The sequence below is a fragment of the Pogona vitticeps genome, chromosome 15 (assembly GCF_051106095.1).
Source record: "Pogona vitticeps strain Pit_001003342236 chromosome 15, PviZW2.1, whole genome shotgun sequence".
Lineage (NCBI taxonomy): Eukaryota > Metazoa > Chordata > Lepidosauria > Squamata > Agamidae > Pogona > Pogona vitticeps.
The window spans coordinates 1,880,424-1,895,495 of NC_135797.1; the positions used below are offsets into that span (position 1 = coordinate 1,880,424).

The 15,072-nt window shown below is 51.7% G+C and overlaps 1 protein-coding gene across 5 annotated transcripts in view; it reads right to left on the reverse strand.

Annotated features, from left to right (window-relative positions):
• Window positions 1-15,072, reverse strand: part of CELF3 (CUGBP Elav-like family member 3) — a 54,490-nt gene that overhangs the window by 8,027 nt on the left and 31,391 nt on the right. For 4 of the 5 annotated variants that reach the window (XR_002300961.3, XM_078382205.1, XM_078382206.1 and 1 more), the window contains 10 exons: window positions 7,884-7,932; window positions 7,492-7,620; window positions 6,440-6,519; window positions 5,589-5,732; window positions 5,307-5,457; window positions 4,845-4,994; window positions 4,380-4,445; window positions 4,015-4,131; window positions 3,494-3,637; window positions 2,672-2,819 (listed from right to left, as the gene is read on the reverse strand). Coding sequence is in view for 4 of the 5 variants with exons in the window: in XM_078382205.1 (XP_078238331.1) it covers window positions 2,692-2,819; window positions 3,494-3,637; window positions 4,015-4,131; window positions 4,380-4,445; window positions 4,845-4,994; window positions 5,307-5,457; window positions 5,589-5,732; window positions 6,440-6,519; window positions 7,492-7,620; window positions 7,884-7,932 (1,158 nt within the window). In the remaining variant the exon portion in view is untranslated. The remainder of the gene's footprint in view (window positions 1-2,671; window positions 2,820-3,493; window positions 3,638-4,014; window positions 4,132-4,379; window positions 4,446-4,844; window positions 4,995-5,306; window positions 5,458-5,588; window positions 5,733-6,439; window positions 6,520-7,491; window positions 7,621-7,883; window positions 7,933-15,072) is intronic. The other variant, XM_078382204.1, reaches the window with a different exon arrangement.

The window sequence follows — 15,072 nt, forward strand, 5'->3', positions numbered from 1 at the left end:
GCTGTAATTCAAGTCTTCTGGAGAGTAAAAGGTTATGAAAACGAGGAAAGGAGAGGACTCAATTTTAAAATGCTTCCCTAGTTGGTTAGCCAAACTTTTCTTACTCACCTTAAGCAACTTATGAGAGGCCTGCTTAGAAATCCGTCTTCCCTGTTTAAACGGCTGTAATTGTGGGTCATTAGAGGAGACCTACCACAATATTTACAAACAGAAAACGCTTGGCTATAGCGGTTTGTGAAAATCATCTACTGACATTTCCCTGTCATGGGGGGAGAAACTGCCCCCTTCTGTTTCTCCTACGGGGCCATGAAAGACTGCCATTTTACTCTCTGCATCTGTCTTCTTGAGAAATTAACTCAAATCACCCAGGGTGACCTTCCTCCCCACTAAACACTACCACATCACCAACCACGAAGGCAAAAACAACCACATGTCAAAAGGAAAGCTACATAAATTTCACAGCAGGAGAAATTTTGTTTCCAACTATGGAAACACGCACGCACACACACACAAGAGAACAAGACGGATGGTCAGAACAAAGGCACGTCACGTACAGACACACGTGGACACCAGCCTCTGGCCTTTGACCTGGGTGGGGGAAGAAGGACAGGGCTATTGTGGCAGGACCCAGGTTGGGTTTTAAGGGTCTGGGAGAGTCCTGTCTGTAGTGGTGAGAGTCCACTCAGCGGGCGGTTTCTGGATCTACCTGTCTCCTCTACCCACTCCCATCCTTGCCTCTGGTTGCATCTTTTGGCTCTCTCCTCCTCGAGGGCAAAGAAACAAGGGAGAAGCACCCTCTTCTAGACCTTCCTTGAGCGTCTTCCAGATCTCCTGTATTTTGCAGAAAAACACACTTTCTTGGTTGCATTTCTCTGCTGTGCTGTGGCCTTCGCTTCCCTTCCTTCTATCATATTCCTTGTCTCAAGCTACAGGGCGTAAGGTCCTCTTCCTGTGTGCTTTTCCACCCTGAGTGCCGCAGAGGGAACAGGAGGGCCGAAGGGTGCCGGCAAGGAGCAGGCAGTAATTTCCTACAAATCCCCAGAAAGCCACCGTAACCACAGGCCTATGAAGCTGAACCACGCTTTTCATATAGGAAAATGGAAGTTGTACAGCTCATTTCCTTCAGAAGAAACTGGGCGTGTGTGTTGTGTGAATGGACATATCTCATATCTCAAGGGCAGCATTTTCCCACCAAAAAAACCACAAATAATAATACATGGGTGTGGAGAGCCACACAGATGTTTAAAATACGGCTGTTCAGCCTGAGGTTTATGATTCGTGTCAGCGTATCGACCTGAGTTAACCAGTTCCATGAGAATCAATAAAAGGCACAAACGTTTAACCAGGCTTTGAGAACAAACTGCCCTTCCCATCCTTAAATGTTTGCACTGTCAGGAGGGTCTCAAATATTTCCTTCGAGTTTACATATTCTTCTTTCTGTCTCCTTTAAAACGAAATCAACACACACACACAAACACACAACACTTTGGATTCTGAATACCCTCCCAGGGGCTGTTTGGCTGGGCATGTGCTGCCCTCTAGTGGCTGGGAACACATAGCATGCAGGGCAGGGTCCTTTTCTAACTGGATTCTCCCAGCAGCCACCAGGCACCAATCAGAGCCCTTCTTTCGCTTCGCTGGCCACTCCCGCCAATGAGCTCTCTCCCTCATCCAAAAGCGGCAGCCAATCTGAAGCACCGCCCTGGCAGCTTCCAATGAGAACCGCCCCCACATGACTGAGCAGTTCTGATTGGATGCTGCCCAGAAGAGGGGCGGTTTGCCTGGGCGGAAGCCGCATGTGAACCTGTAGTGGGGAGAGGAAACAAAAGAAAGAGGGGGCTGGAGCCCTTGGGGGTGGGGTAGGGGGTTTCCTTTTAAGAGGCATGGTTGGAGAGCACAGGGGGGAACACTTCCTTCTGTGAAATGGGTTGGGGACGCTTTTTTAGAGGGGGCAGAGCCCATGTGGCTCTCAGGAGGGGAGGATTTTCCCTGGGGTGGGGTGGAATGGGAGGCTCTAAACCCCAGCCCTGCTTCCCAGCAGCCTTCTGGGACGAACAATAAGCCTTCCTCAGTTTCCCCTTTCCCTTCTGGGGACTGGAAGGGTGATGTGCGCAGTGGGAGTTTTCACAGCTGCAAGGCGGCAGCTGTCCGTGGGGCGCTTTCCCAAAACTATCCCCATCTGCCCCCAAAGTGTGTGGGGGGAGGGGGGAGGAAGGGGACGGGGGAGCCTCCATGCCTGGGTTTTGACACACATGGCTGCAAACTCGGACCGAGTTCCCCGTTCAGCCATTTCCTCTGCTATTAACGAGCTTAATTTAGCGCACCCAGAGTGAGAGAAAGCCAGATCAAGGTTTGGGGCTGGAAGACCTGACGCCCAAATGTCCCTCCAAGACGAGGGGTTTCTGCTGCAGCGGAAAAGCGACTGGGCTAACCAGAGAAAAAGTGGCTTCGCTGAGAAAGAGTTTCGCTGTAGCCACACACAGGCCATGGCGATCCCCCCCAGAAACAAGTTCCAAGGGAGTGGGGCGGTCATGGGGGCTGATCTCTCTGTGCTGGGGCTTGGGGAGTGGGGGTAAGGAAAATGACCAGGACACCTCTTGCCTCTTTCCCCCCCCCGACCATCTCTTTTGCTCGGGTGTGTGTGTGTGCATGCAGCTGGGGAGGCACGCACCTGATTGGGGTGGTGGTGATTCAGTACGGCCGGTTGGCGTCTTTGGGCCTCTTGAGCTGCACCTTGAGACGTTTCATCCCGATCTGGAAGCCGTTCATGGCCTGGATGGCAGCCTGAGCGCTGGCTGGATTGTCGAAACTTACGAATCCTGAAGGGGGGGAGAAAGAGGGTGAAAAGTGTGGGGGTGGGCTGGGGAGGATCCCCCTGCTGAGACCTCACACTGGAAATGGGCGGATGGCCAGCATGGGCTCAGATTCCCCACACCTGCAGGGCATGAGGCAGTCTGTGCGCTAAAAACCTCTCATTTAAAAAAAAAAGATGAAATGTTAAAAGGTTTCTAGTCCTCATGCTGGGAACGGCAAGAGAAGGAAGCTCTGCTGCCTTTGCTCAACTCCCTGTGACTAGGAAATGCCAGAATAAATAGCTAAATGTACATTTTTTTTAGGAATGAAGCAAGCATGTATTAGAAGATGACAGTCAGAGAGCTCCAACTCTCTGGGAGGAAATGGGGCAGAGGGTCTTCCATTTCCTTAGGTCAGTTGTAGGTTGTGTGGGGGGGATTATTCTCTGGTCCCTGGGGCAGGTGGGGCGGTTCAGGCCTCCACTCTCTGGACTAGAAAGACTTGCCCCTTAAGAGTCGCCACTTCTGTGACCTGCCCTGAGGGTCCCTGGTTTCGGGGACCCCTCTCGTGACACCATTTACAACCAAGGTCGAACAGAACGTCTTGCGATGGAGACCTCCCATGGGAGAGATGCCACGTAGACGTGGCACCGCAAGCCTCTGCCAGGAGCGACCACCCTCCTTCGCTTCGCTCCTCGTACCGAAACATTTGCTCTGATTGGTGGCGCGGTCCACGAAGACTTTGGCAGAGATGACGTTTCCGAAGGGGAGGAACATCTGCAAGATCTCGGAGTCCGTGAACTCCTGCGGCAGGTGGTAGATGAAGATGTTACAGCCCTCGGGACCTGCGGAAGGGCGGGCGGGTTGCAGGAGAGGGGAGGAGAAGAAACAGAATCTTAGACGGAGCCCATGTTGGGACTTCACAGAGCCGACCAGCCCCTGGGAAGCAAAGCTAGGGATGCAGGAGGTTTGTTGGACCACCGTGGTCCACAACCCCCAGAAGTCCCAGCTACTCCTGCTAGGAGTTCAGTGTCATCGGAGTTGATGTCCAAGACCCTCTGGAGCCTGCGTTAGGCTTCCTGGTGGCATTTTCCAACCCTCCTTTGTGCATCTTGTTTTATATCTCTGCCAGCCTCTCAGGAGGTCCTCGGGAGGCGCCCCAGGACCCTTCCATCCTTTCTCAGCAGCAGGAACTCCACGGGCCGAGTTGAGGCCGCCCTACCTTCCCGCTGCTGCTGCTGCTGCTGCGGTTGTTGTGGAGGAGGCTGCTGGGTGATGATGGTGGCGGGCTGTTGCGGGAAGGCTGGGCTCACCAGACCGTAGGCGGCAGGGTAGGCAGCTGTGGGAAGAAGGGGTACTCCTTGAGGGGCAGAGCACCTCCCGTTGGCCCAGCTTGGGGGAGCTTGGCCACCGAGTAACCCTAAAACCCATTCTGTGGGGCCTAGTGAGAATGCGGGCTGGTGGTGTCGTTGCCAGAAAACACACACACACACAAACAGGCCCCAGGCAAGAAGGGTGTGTGTATGTGTGTTGGATCAGCCTCTGCTGACCACTCCCTCCCCAAAACTGTGATCACTGCTCACATACCTGTATAATGCTGCATCCCGGCGTAGGCCTGTTGCAAGGGGTCCACAGGGGCAGCCGGGCTCTGTGCTGTGGAATGCGGGTGAAGAAGAAGAAGAAGAAGACGACACAGGCGCTTGTGAGGCTTCAGGCAAACCACAGCCGCACGAGGCCCGAGCGGCCCAGCCCTCCCTATGGTTCCCAAGAGGAGCCAGCCAGACGGCTCCAAGCAGCACAGAGGGAAGAGCACGCTCTCTTTGGCATGTCCCCTGTGATTTGGATCAGGGTTAGGGTTTGGCATTTTTATGTTTTTTTTAATTCCCCAAAAAGGGTGAAGTTTCTTTTTCTTTTCTAAGGTGGAGAAAACCCCAACCTACGTCTAGAGAGTCAAAAGGTTGGAGGCCATGGGAAGGAAGACCAAAAAGTGGGCCTCGGCTCAAAAGGAGGAAAGCCATCTGGAGCAGATGGAGCCTTGGGCGGAGCAGGTACCTGGGTAAGGGTGGACGCCGTTGGTGTAAATGGCCTCCGAGGCCGGCTGCCCTGTGCTCTGGGTGGGGACAGGGCTGTAGCCGTTGACACTGAGGGTGGCCGGGATGGCAGACACTGGCGTGGCAGCAATGGCAGGCGGCGTGCTGGTACCTGTCAGGAAAGAGAGGGCTGATGAAGGTCCCACCAGGATGGCTGCTGTCTGCAGCTTCTGCCCTCTCAACGTTTTAGCCCTATCTTTCGCTCCCGTTAAACAAGCGGCCTCCTTCCATTAAACTGCCACGTTCGCCTGTCTGAGTCTTCTGAGGGCCAGAGGCGACCAGGGAGCTGCTCCGTACAAGACCAGGTCGCAACAGTGCTAACCTGGACGGTGTAGAATCCTCCAGATGTGGTGGAGGGCAACCGGGAATCCATCTCATCTCTCTCCCTCCCGCCCCTCTCCCGTCCCCCTTCGGTCCGACTTACCTGAGGAGGGCGTGATGGGGGTGATCGGGGTGGCAATGAGGCCGCTGGGGCTGATGGTGGCCATCTGCTGCATCTGGACCGCGGCCATCGTCGCCATGGGGTTGAGGTAGGCAGAGTGTGCAGCCACGAGAGCGGCCTGTTGCTGCATTAGCTGAGGATGGGGAGGGTGTGGGACAGAAAATGGCATCATTGCGGTTGCCCCTGGAGGCTTCCAGGCACCCACAATAACACCAGTCAGTCAAAACATCTCTCACCCCCCTGGGCCCCAGGCAGGATCCTTACCGCTTGGGTGTAGGCGCTGTAGGCCCCAAACTGCAGCGCGATGGGGCTGAACATGCCCAGCTGGTTGGCCACCTGCTGCATGCGCCGGAGCCCCCGTTCCTTCTCCGTGTCGGCAAATTTCACCACGAGGCTGGAGGAGGCACCCTGGGGGGTGGGGGTGGGGGGGTGGGAAAAGAGAAGGTGAAAAAGAAGGGCACATGAGGCCACTGGGCTGAAGCGACCGGGGAGGACGTCCTCGCTCTGAGTTCTCCAGCCAGCGTTTCTGCGCATTTGTCGGAGAGGAGATGGAAAGAAAAGAGCCACAAAGGTGGAGGTCGCAGGGGAAGGAAAGCATTGGTCAGGTTTCCCAGAACCTCCCAGTTACATTTACTGGGCCACGTTCTTGAGTTTAAAAACCGGCCACTCTCCAGGACGTACCGGTTCCTGCCCATCAACCTCTTAAGGAGGCCACCCCTATTTTTTTTTGTGCTGCTTCAGCATCAGATGCCAAGGGGAAAGAAAGATTTTGTGAAAGCTGGACTACAAATAACATTGTTAGCTGCTGATTCTCACATATCAAACTCACCTCCGTTTTTAAAAATGAATTGGGGGGAGGCGGGGAAGAAATCTGTGTTCCCCCACTGAAAAATCTGTATTGCTTTAAAAACAACTGCTGACAACTGCTTTTCGGTTCACCCGCCCTCTCAAAAATAATAACGCGTTTGTACAATTTCTTTTCCCAAATTTTGGGGGAGTGTAATAGAAAGTGTTGTCCACCAAGGGGCAGCAGAACTTACACAAAGTACTCTTTCATTTTTTAAATATTTTTTTAAAAGGAGCCGTGCCAAAGTCTGGAACCCAAGGGGTCTTACCGGCAATGTGCGGCTGCCATGCAGCGTGTTGATCGCAGCTTGCGCCTCGGCGTGCGTCTGGAACTTCACGAAGGCGCAGCCTAGCAGGGGAAAAGGTGAAGAGAAAACCATGTAAAAGACTCGGAAGGGAGGAAGGAGAGAGAGACTGGCCTACAAGTGCGACCTGTGAACTTGGAGCAATGCAAAAGCTTTGGAGGTTTTTTTGGGCTGTAACTCCCAGACCATGTAGGCTGCAGAATTTGGGGAGCTGTAGTGTGAGCAACCCATGTTTCTTGTCTCCAGTGCTGGGCTATTATTTGATTGTATCACTTTCACCCTTCAGACAGGAGAAGGGTAGGGGAGAGCCCTTTTTAAACAGTCCACACAGAAATCTAGCCAACTCAGAGAAGGGTCCATGTTCGCTTTGCCCCTTTTATGTGCCAGATCTTCTGGCAGGGAGATTTTTTTTATTTTTAAGCGGCAGATCTTTTCAGAGATGTGATTTCCTCACCCACACTGGGGGAGGAGGCAGCTTGAGAAGGACGGACAGGAAAACCTTCGTGGAGGGAACCACCTGTCCTCCGTGTTCACTCATACATCCCGACTGAATTTTATCTCTGAGAAACAATGCAACTTGAAGAAACAAATTCATCCGGAATTTTAGTAAGGGCTTTTTGATTCTGGGGGGCCTCAGAGAGGACTGACTGTGTTTTCAAGAGCGTCGTTTCTGTAGAACGTGTACTCTTGAAATAAATGCCGAACAGGCAGTCCTTTAATACTTGAAGGAGGCAGACAGCGCAGGGCCTAATTTGCTCTTGAGTCGGTCTGCCATCTGCATTCAAGAGGCAGGAGGAGCCTGGCAGGGCTCAGAGGGAAAGCAGGCACGGCTGTGTCTGTGCGTTAGATTTCAAAATGTCTTCATACATCCCAAATCTGCCCTCTGGAGTTGCCTTAATGTACTTCTCTGAATAGCCCCTCGGACATCATCTGCTGAAAGTCAGGAGCTGGGAGCCGAGGTGGCCGTGGGGCGTGCGTGCGTGCACGTGGAGAGATGACCCCCTGTCCCTTCTCACCTTTGCTGGTGCCATCGGGGCCTCGGAGAACCGTGCATTCATCGATGTTCCCAAACGGCTCGAACATCTTCCGAACGTCCTCGTCCGTCTGCTGTTTACCCAGCATCCCCACAAACAGCTTCCTGTCTTCTGGAGGAGGAACAGAGGACGTTGCTTGGGTCGTGAAAAGCCTGGCCAAGCCAGGCTGGCTAACCTCCTGCTCCCCACTTGTATGCATTTCTAAGAAATTAACCTCGGTAACCAGCTTGAGCCACTGGGATACCTTGGGGATCAAACACTCGGAAAGCAGCGTTAAAGCCAGCTCCGTTAAAAGGACTGAACCAGTCTAGAATCCCAAATGGAAGATTTCTGGACAGTTCCATACCCCCAACGCCACAGACGGGCGACATTACCTCCTCTGCTTTCACTGTCTGCTGGTTTAACCTGGATTGGCCGGTTCATCTGGAACGAGAAGGAGACACAGGCTAATGCCAAGGCTGCCGTGTTTAGTGGCTTAATCGGTTAGATTAATTTATTAGGTGATATTTTGATAAGCAAAAGGATGACACCAATACACTGCACATCTTTTAAAACAAAAAACACAAATGCAGCTGAATTTATTTTTTCATGGGTAGCTCTTCGATTCTAAAACAGAGAGAAGGAAAACATTTTTAAAACTGAAGGGCAGATGTTTGGGGAGAAAATTTTAATCATATTAAAGGTGAGAAGGAGCCTTCGAGGAGGGGGGCAAGCCTTCGGAAAAACCCAGTCGCTACCGGGAGCTGTGAAAGAATGGATTTTGCTCACAGGATCCATCGGTGTGCGGCTGCAAGGAGAAGCCACTGTAGGGTATGGATGAGGCTCTGGCTTCACATCGTCCTAGCCTTCTGCACTCTCTCCCTATTTCCGGTTAATCACACTTGCTTTAAAAATGCCCTGTTAGTGGGTGGTCAGGGTTAGCATAAGTCCTTTGTGCTGTTGTTCTTTATTCTCGCAACACACCCTTCTAGAGCAGTGGTTTCCAACCTTGGGTCCCCAGATGTTCTTGGACTAAAACTCCCAGAAGCTTTTTCACCACAAGCTGGGCAAGATTCCTGGGAGTTTCAGCCCACGAGCACCTGGGGACCGAAGGTCGGGGAAGCACTATTCTAGACAGGGCGTTCCAGGTGTTTTGGACTATAGTTCCAAGAAGCTCCAACCAGACAGATCAACAGCAAGCAACCACTGAAGCTTCAGTCTTAAAAAAAAAAAAAGTCAGAAGGGAAAAGAATACCGACTTCTGCTCCAACCCTTTAAACCTCTGAATGGATAGCCAGGTGATAGCGGCTTCTCTCACATGCATATATGCACATGGGAATGCTGTGGCTCCCTGCCACAGTGCGCTGCCTGCTGTTTCATACCCCGTGGCTGCTCAAGTCTGTTTTGAGCAGTTACTTCATGTTTGGAAAGATATTCACCCTCTCCCCACAAAAATGCTTTTTTGATTATTATTTTTTTAAAGCAGGGATGGAGACACAACAGAGAGTGCAAGGTGGGTAAAGCCACCATCCAGGTACAGAAGGGCAGAAGGTAGTGGCTCAGGAGGAGAGTCTCTCCTTGGGAAGGAGAGAAGAGCCTTCCCCAACCTGGAAGTCTCCAGATGCATCAAACTACAACTCCCAGAATTCCATTGCTGCAGGATCTCAGAGAGACTGTTCTACCCTTCAGGAGATCCCTGCTCGTAAGGAGTCCTTTGCTCATGAGGAGCCTTCCTCTGCATGCAGGCCCTTCCTTCATGTTGCCACTTAAGCTTTTAGATTTGAATGCTCGTGGCCTGTAAGGTGGCCCAGCTTCCCGCATGGATTCCAGGGCAGAGCTGTCTGCATCTTTGGGTGTGCACGTGGGGTCTGTGTGTGTGTGTGCATGCACCGTTCGCTGCCCCAGGGATTCTACATCTACCGACTGTCTAGAGGCCCCCCTGCTCTTTTTGAGGCGTCCTCTAAGAATATCAAAGCCTGACTACTATGACCAAGGGCAAGTGCAGTCCATAAACAGTCTAAGCATAAAGCATAAATGTCACTATTTCCAGATACGAGCGGCTTGGTTTGTATTTGTCTCGGCTCGCCCAACGCTGAGAAAAGCCAGAGTATGGGATAATGCACAGGGTGCCGTCTTCCATGACTGCTCCCTGCAGAATTAAGATTAATTGATAAGATTCTTCGCCAGCTGGTGCCAACATTCCTCCCTAGGGAGATAATCCCAAGCTAAAAATAGGGCGCTCCTCTCAGGGTGGCTTGCCGGATTACAGGACTCTCTCCCAAAGGAAGCTGATCGTGTAGCTAGGCCATCATCACGCCTCTTTCCCAGCGTGAGCTTATGGCGTGATGGGGTTTGATCACCTGCTGCTGCTCCTATACGTGGACAAGTTCTTCCTAAGATGCTGCAATGTCCTTTTTTCGTGGTGCGTCTGGGATAACCGTATACGGTACGGAACACTTCCTGTCTCAAAAATAATCAGGGCAGTGAAATCCGTCCGTCCAGAGGGCCAGGCCACTCGGCCTCCCCAAGAAAAGTGCCAGCGTTTCAAGCCAAAGTCCTCATGACATTTTCTGTGTGCCTTTAGAGCGACGGCATAGCAGGGATATTATATTCCCTTCCCGTAGCCCCCCCCCCCATTGCACAACCAGTCTGTCAACAGGCACACAAAGAGGACGATGCTGGAGTCGGGGACAGGATCGCGCCAAAGCCTTTATGCAACCACATCGGTGAACAGCATTCAGGTCTACGTTGTTTTTAATTCAGACCAGGGGGTGGGGGTAGGGGAAGAGCCAAGGACACACAACAGAATCTTATGCAAGTCTATCAATGAAGCTATTATGTTCTCAACCTCTCTTAGGATGCTGGAACTGGCGTACGTGTGTGCCTTCAATCCAGTGAAACTGACTGAAGGTGGATAAAATAAAAGAACCATGCTGCAGGATTCACCTGTGGAACCCACTGCTACAAAATGTAATGACGGACGGCGCTGACGGGGGACTGGAAAAGAGATAAGGCTGTTGCACGCTAGGCTCAGAGGAAAGGTTAGGTTAGGGGTTGGGGATCAATGAGGAGGGGGCACTGCTTTCTCACCTTGCTAGCTGTACCCCATGTATCTGAAGGGATGGGATTCTGAGTGAGGAAGGTGGCCGGCTGGATTGTGCAGGACGATTCCCACATTCTTATTACGGGAAGAACTGCCACCTTTACCAGGACTTTTGAGGACTGATCGTAAGGCGTGCTGAGCGCACCTTGACCGTGAAGGAGCAACATCTCACCACAAACACAAATCGCAACCGATTAACGTGGGGCGTTAAGGGCAAGAGGGTGACAAGATGCAGTTGTTTGGGAACAGAGCTTCTTTCATGCTTTGCCATTCACAGCCTTTTGATCACCTGCAGTAAACAAACTTCCTTTTGCGCTACACATCTAAACCAGGTTTAACGTTATCCAGTTCATTTCCCACCCTCAGCACATCCCCAAGCCACAAACTGACATGCTGAGCTACACCCATGAAAGCTGTGACTCCCGCACAGAGGATGAAGGAGGATTGCACCAGTTTACATTTACTACAGATGCCACCCTTGCAGGGCAGCTCATTTTCCTCCCTGTTCCTGCCATGATCTCTCTGCTAAATTTCACATAAGTCCTATTTAAACTTGTCTAAAAACCAATGAGACTGACGTCAGTCTGAACAAACTTAAATCCTGTTCATTTCAGTGGGTTTCCTTCTGGGCGAATTCATGTTCGATTCAGCCCTGAAGGATCCCGTGACAATGATGAGGGGGGAAAAATAAACGTACCCTTCTATATAAGACCAACATGGGTTTCCTCTTGCTTGCTCGCAAACACACACAATTTGGGGACGTTCGCCATCACCACCCTGCACATGCACACAGGGGTAGCGCTTGGTGGGGGGAGCTCCAAGTTGTGCAATCAGTGGAAGGAATACATTGCTAATTGACTCCCCCATCGGTGACTATTGCTAATGTACTGTACACAGAGCTCTGTCGATCCAACAGGAGCAGCCTCCGGCCAAATGCTGGGCAAGCCGGGTGCTGGGTTAAAGGACAGCAGGGAAGACACAGAGAAAGCCCATTTTAAGCCACACCCGAGGGAATCTTTAAAGCCCTCTGGGACAGAACTGGGTTTTAAGACTTCGGCTTGGCTTGCGAAGATCAAGAAGCTAGGATTCCTCCTGGATACATGGCCACTGTCTGGGAACAATGGTTCCTCTGATCACGCGCAGAGTATGTTTCCTTTTTTTGGTGCGGATGGAAACCATCTTAAGAGTTTGAGCTAGGTATGATGGGCAGGAGAGGGGAAGCACTCTGTCCTGTACGAGGAAAATGTGGGAAGAAGGAATAGTTTAAAATTCTGTGTGCTCTTCTTCTTCCAAATCATGCAATAAATATACTGCAAGAGGGAAGCTGTGTGTTTTATGTAATATAGACCAAATGTCCTTCCCTGTTTCTTTTAAGAGCACACGCATGCACCCCTGAGTCTTTCTGCAGCCAGATTCTTGCAGACCGTTCACAGTTATTCCAACTGCTGAAGGTGGAGCTGCCGCTAAACGAACATGGACAAACAGCGCCGCTTCTCTGAAGGGAAGAAAATGCCACAGCAAAAGAGGAGCAGGGATGGGGGATAGGAAAGGGGGTGTTTTTCCCCCATGAAGGCATGAAAGGCTTTGGCTAGAAGGAGGTTCCAGGACGTGACGGCTTGCTAGGCCACTGTCACTTTGCAGGGCAGGAAGGCATCTGGAGAGGCTTTGGGGCTGAGCTCGCCTCCGAACAGAAATCCAGGGACCCTCCAGCGGCCGGCTTCACCAGAGCAAAATAAGGGAAGCCACTGCCTTTCCTGGCTCCAATCCGCGAGCGCGCAAGGTAGTTTTCTTTCAAGAGCATCCGGGCGGGATCAGCAGGCAGTTGTCTTGCCTGACCCTACCGGAGAGGGATGGGAGATGAAGGGGTGGGTGGGAGGTGGTACAGTAAGGGCCATATTTTTTCCCAGTGATGGAGAGACGCGTGCCCAAAGCATGAACCGCCCACTAAGGTTCCGCGAAGCGATTCGGAGCCAGTTGCCATGGTGTCTGGGGCCTGTATCTTTCCTCCTCATCAGCCTCCCACCTTCGCCTCTTGTTGCCAGGTTATCGCCAGTTGCCGTGGCAACTGGTGCAGCCGACCAGTTTCCTTTCCTGTGACTCCTTTTTGATTTCTTCCTGCCTCTTCGTGCACACGGGCCATCCCCGATTTTTACCTCCTTACCTGCCTCATCTTCCTGGTTAAATGCCAGAGCCTTTGCCTGCTCTTTTTAATTTCTATTAAAAGGGAGATATTTCACTGCAAGGAATTAGAAAGAGATGGACAGGAAGGATGCTTCTTTTAGCCGTACTCGAGAACCTGGGTGTAAAAAGGGAAATTTCTCTCGAGGGTTTTTTCACCTGAGGGCTGCAAGATTTTCGGTCCCTAAAGAGAGTTTAGGATTGAACCTCAAAGCCCAATGGCGTTTAAAAGCATTGCTTCTGCACTGGCTTATAATTGAACAAGTTAGGAGTCAGTTTATTTATTCATTTGCTTAGGTGTACAACACCGTCTCAAAAAAAAAAAAAAAAGACAAGCACTCAGAAAAGCAAAGTGAGCATCTAAAGATCTGTAGGAATAAAATGGCAGGGAGGAAAGTAAGGGAAGGGGCCAGTCTGGCCTCCTTTGGAAGGGAATCCCAAATTTCTGGAGCAGCCACCAAGAAGGCCCTGTTTCTTCCCCCACTTCTTTGAGTGGGGCAGACCCTAGAAGAGGACCACATTTGCCATGACTAAGTCCACACTGCATCCAGCAGCATCTGATGGATAGGTGCCAATTGCAGAATGATTCCTTGTTCTGTCCTTATACAACACTCTCAGGATGAATAAGGCCAATTGAAACAGTGAGAGGGCCCGCACTTGCCCAAATGGGTTTAGGGTTTAGAATTTAGCGGGATGAACCAGCACTAAATTCAGGACAGCTCTCTGCCCCAAGAGTCTTAAAATTTAGCAGGGGGGGACAGAGTATGATGCAAGGGAATCAATGGAGGGAAAGGAAGAGAAGTGGAAGCAGCCACCAGCGGCGAGAGAATTTTCTTCTGTGACGTGTGCCTCAGCTTAGTTCTCTGCAGAGGACAGGGGGTTAAACCGAACATGAGCTCATCTGCTTTCATGCCTTCAAAAATCCTTCCTTTTGAATTGGGAGATACGCCTTTATCCTACCCTTTCCCCCTCCAAAGCCTTATGACAAAAATGACCCAGGACTATCCCATCTTTAGTGTAGGATAAATCTGGGGTTTTGGTTCTGTAGGCAATGCTAATTCCACCCCCCTGGGGAAATCTATGACCCACCGACAATTACAGGGCTCCAGAAAAACATATAGGATGTGTGCATGCACGCACGCACACACACAAAATCAAGTTATGAAATCCGCTCCCCTTCCATCCTCATCATCTCTGTCAGTGAAAAAAGCTGAAGAAAAAGCAGCAGCAAAAGAAGGGGTGGGGGGAGCAGATGCTCAGTAACCATGGCAACTGGAGAATATACTCCATGGCAACCACCCACTCATCTCCAATTTACCCATCCGGTTGCCATAGGAACGGCGCTGACATCATCACTTATCTCTATAAACAATGACCAGGAGACTTTGCCCAAGGAAGGGAGAGAAAGGAGCAGAGAGAGGAGGAGAAAGAGAAAAGGAGAAAAGGGGTGTGTGTGTGCATTTTAGTAAGAAATGATCATTTAACAACTGTCAGGGGAAAGAGGCTTTGGCAAATATAGAACCCAATTCCCAACAGGGCGCAGCATGGAAAAAGCAAGCCCTATGCAGGATAATCCCAGTCCCAGCCCCCCCTCCCTCCCTCCCCAGCGTGATCTTCCAAAACCCAGGCTTGTTTTGCCCACTGGGTCCATGGTGTGGCACTGTGGCCTCTATAGCCATCATGGCACAAACAAGAGCAGGCGGGCAGGGAGAGAGAAAAAAGAACGGCACTTAGGCCGAGGAGTTGGGGGGGGGGCAGGCAGCTGGCTCTGGGGTGGAGCAGAGAACCTCCAGCGGGCAATGCCCGAGAGCTCACCCACCTCGCCAGCGTCTTTGCTCCATCTGTCAGGCGGTCAGACGGGAAACCAAAGAGGGATGCAGAAGAGATCTTTCGCGGGGCTGGACTGCCTTGTTTGAACCACCTCCCCCCCCCCGTGGGTTTTCTGGCTCAGCCTCGGTCTGAGGGCCACTGCAGGGGGGAGGAGCGTTTCTCAACCTCGTCCGTTTAGATTTCAAAGGCGCTAGTCCTTAAGGCTTTAAGCGGAGACAGGTTTCGAGGCGGGTGTGTAGGACGGTGGGTGGAGCGTCGGAAGCTAGACAAGGGGTGCTGTGAGAATGGGCGAGGTTTTCCTAGCAGGCAGAGACCTGGATTTAGGGGGGAGGATCTTGCTGATTTTTAAGGCAAGGGGTGGGAATAAGAGGGCCTCCAGGTGGGGCTGACCTGTGACCCCCACTGGCTCTTGCCAACGTCATCCATGGGGGTCTGAGGTCCTCCAAGATGCAGATCCCTGGTTCCTCAACCAG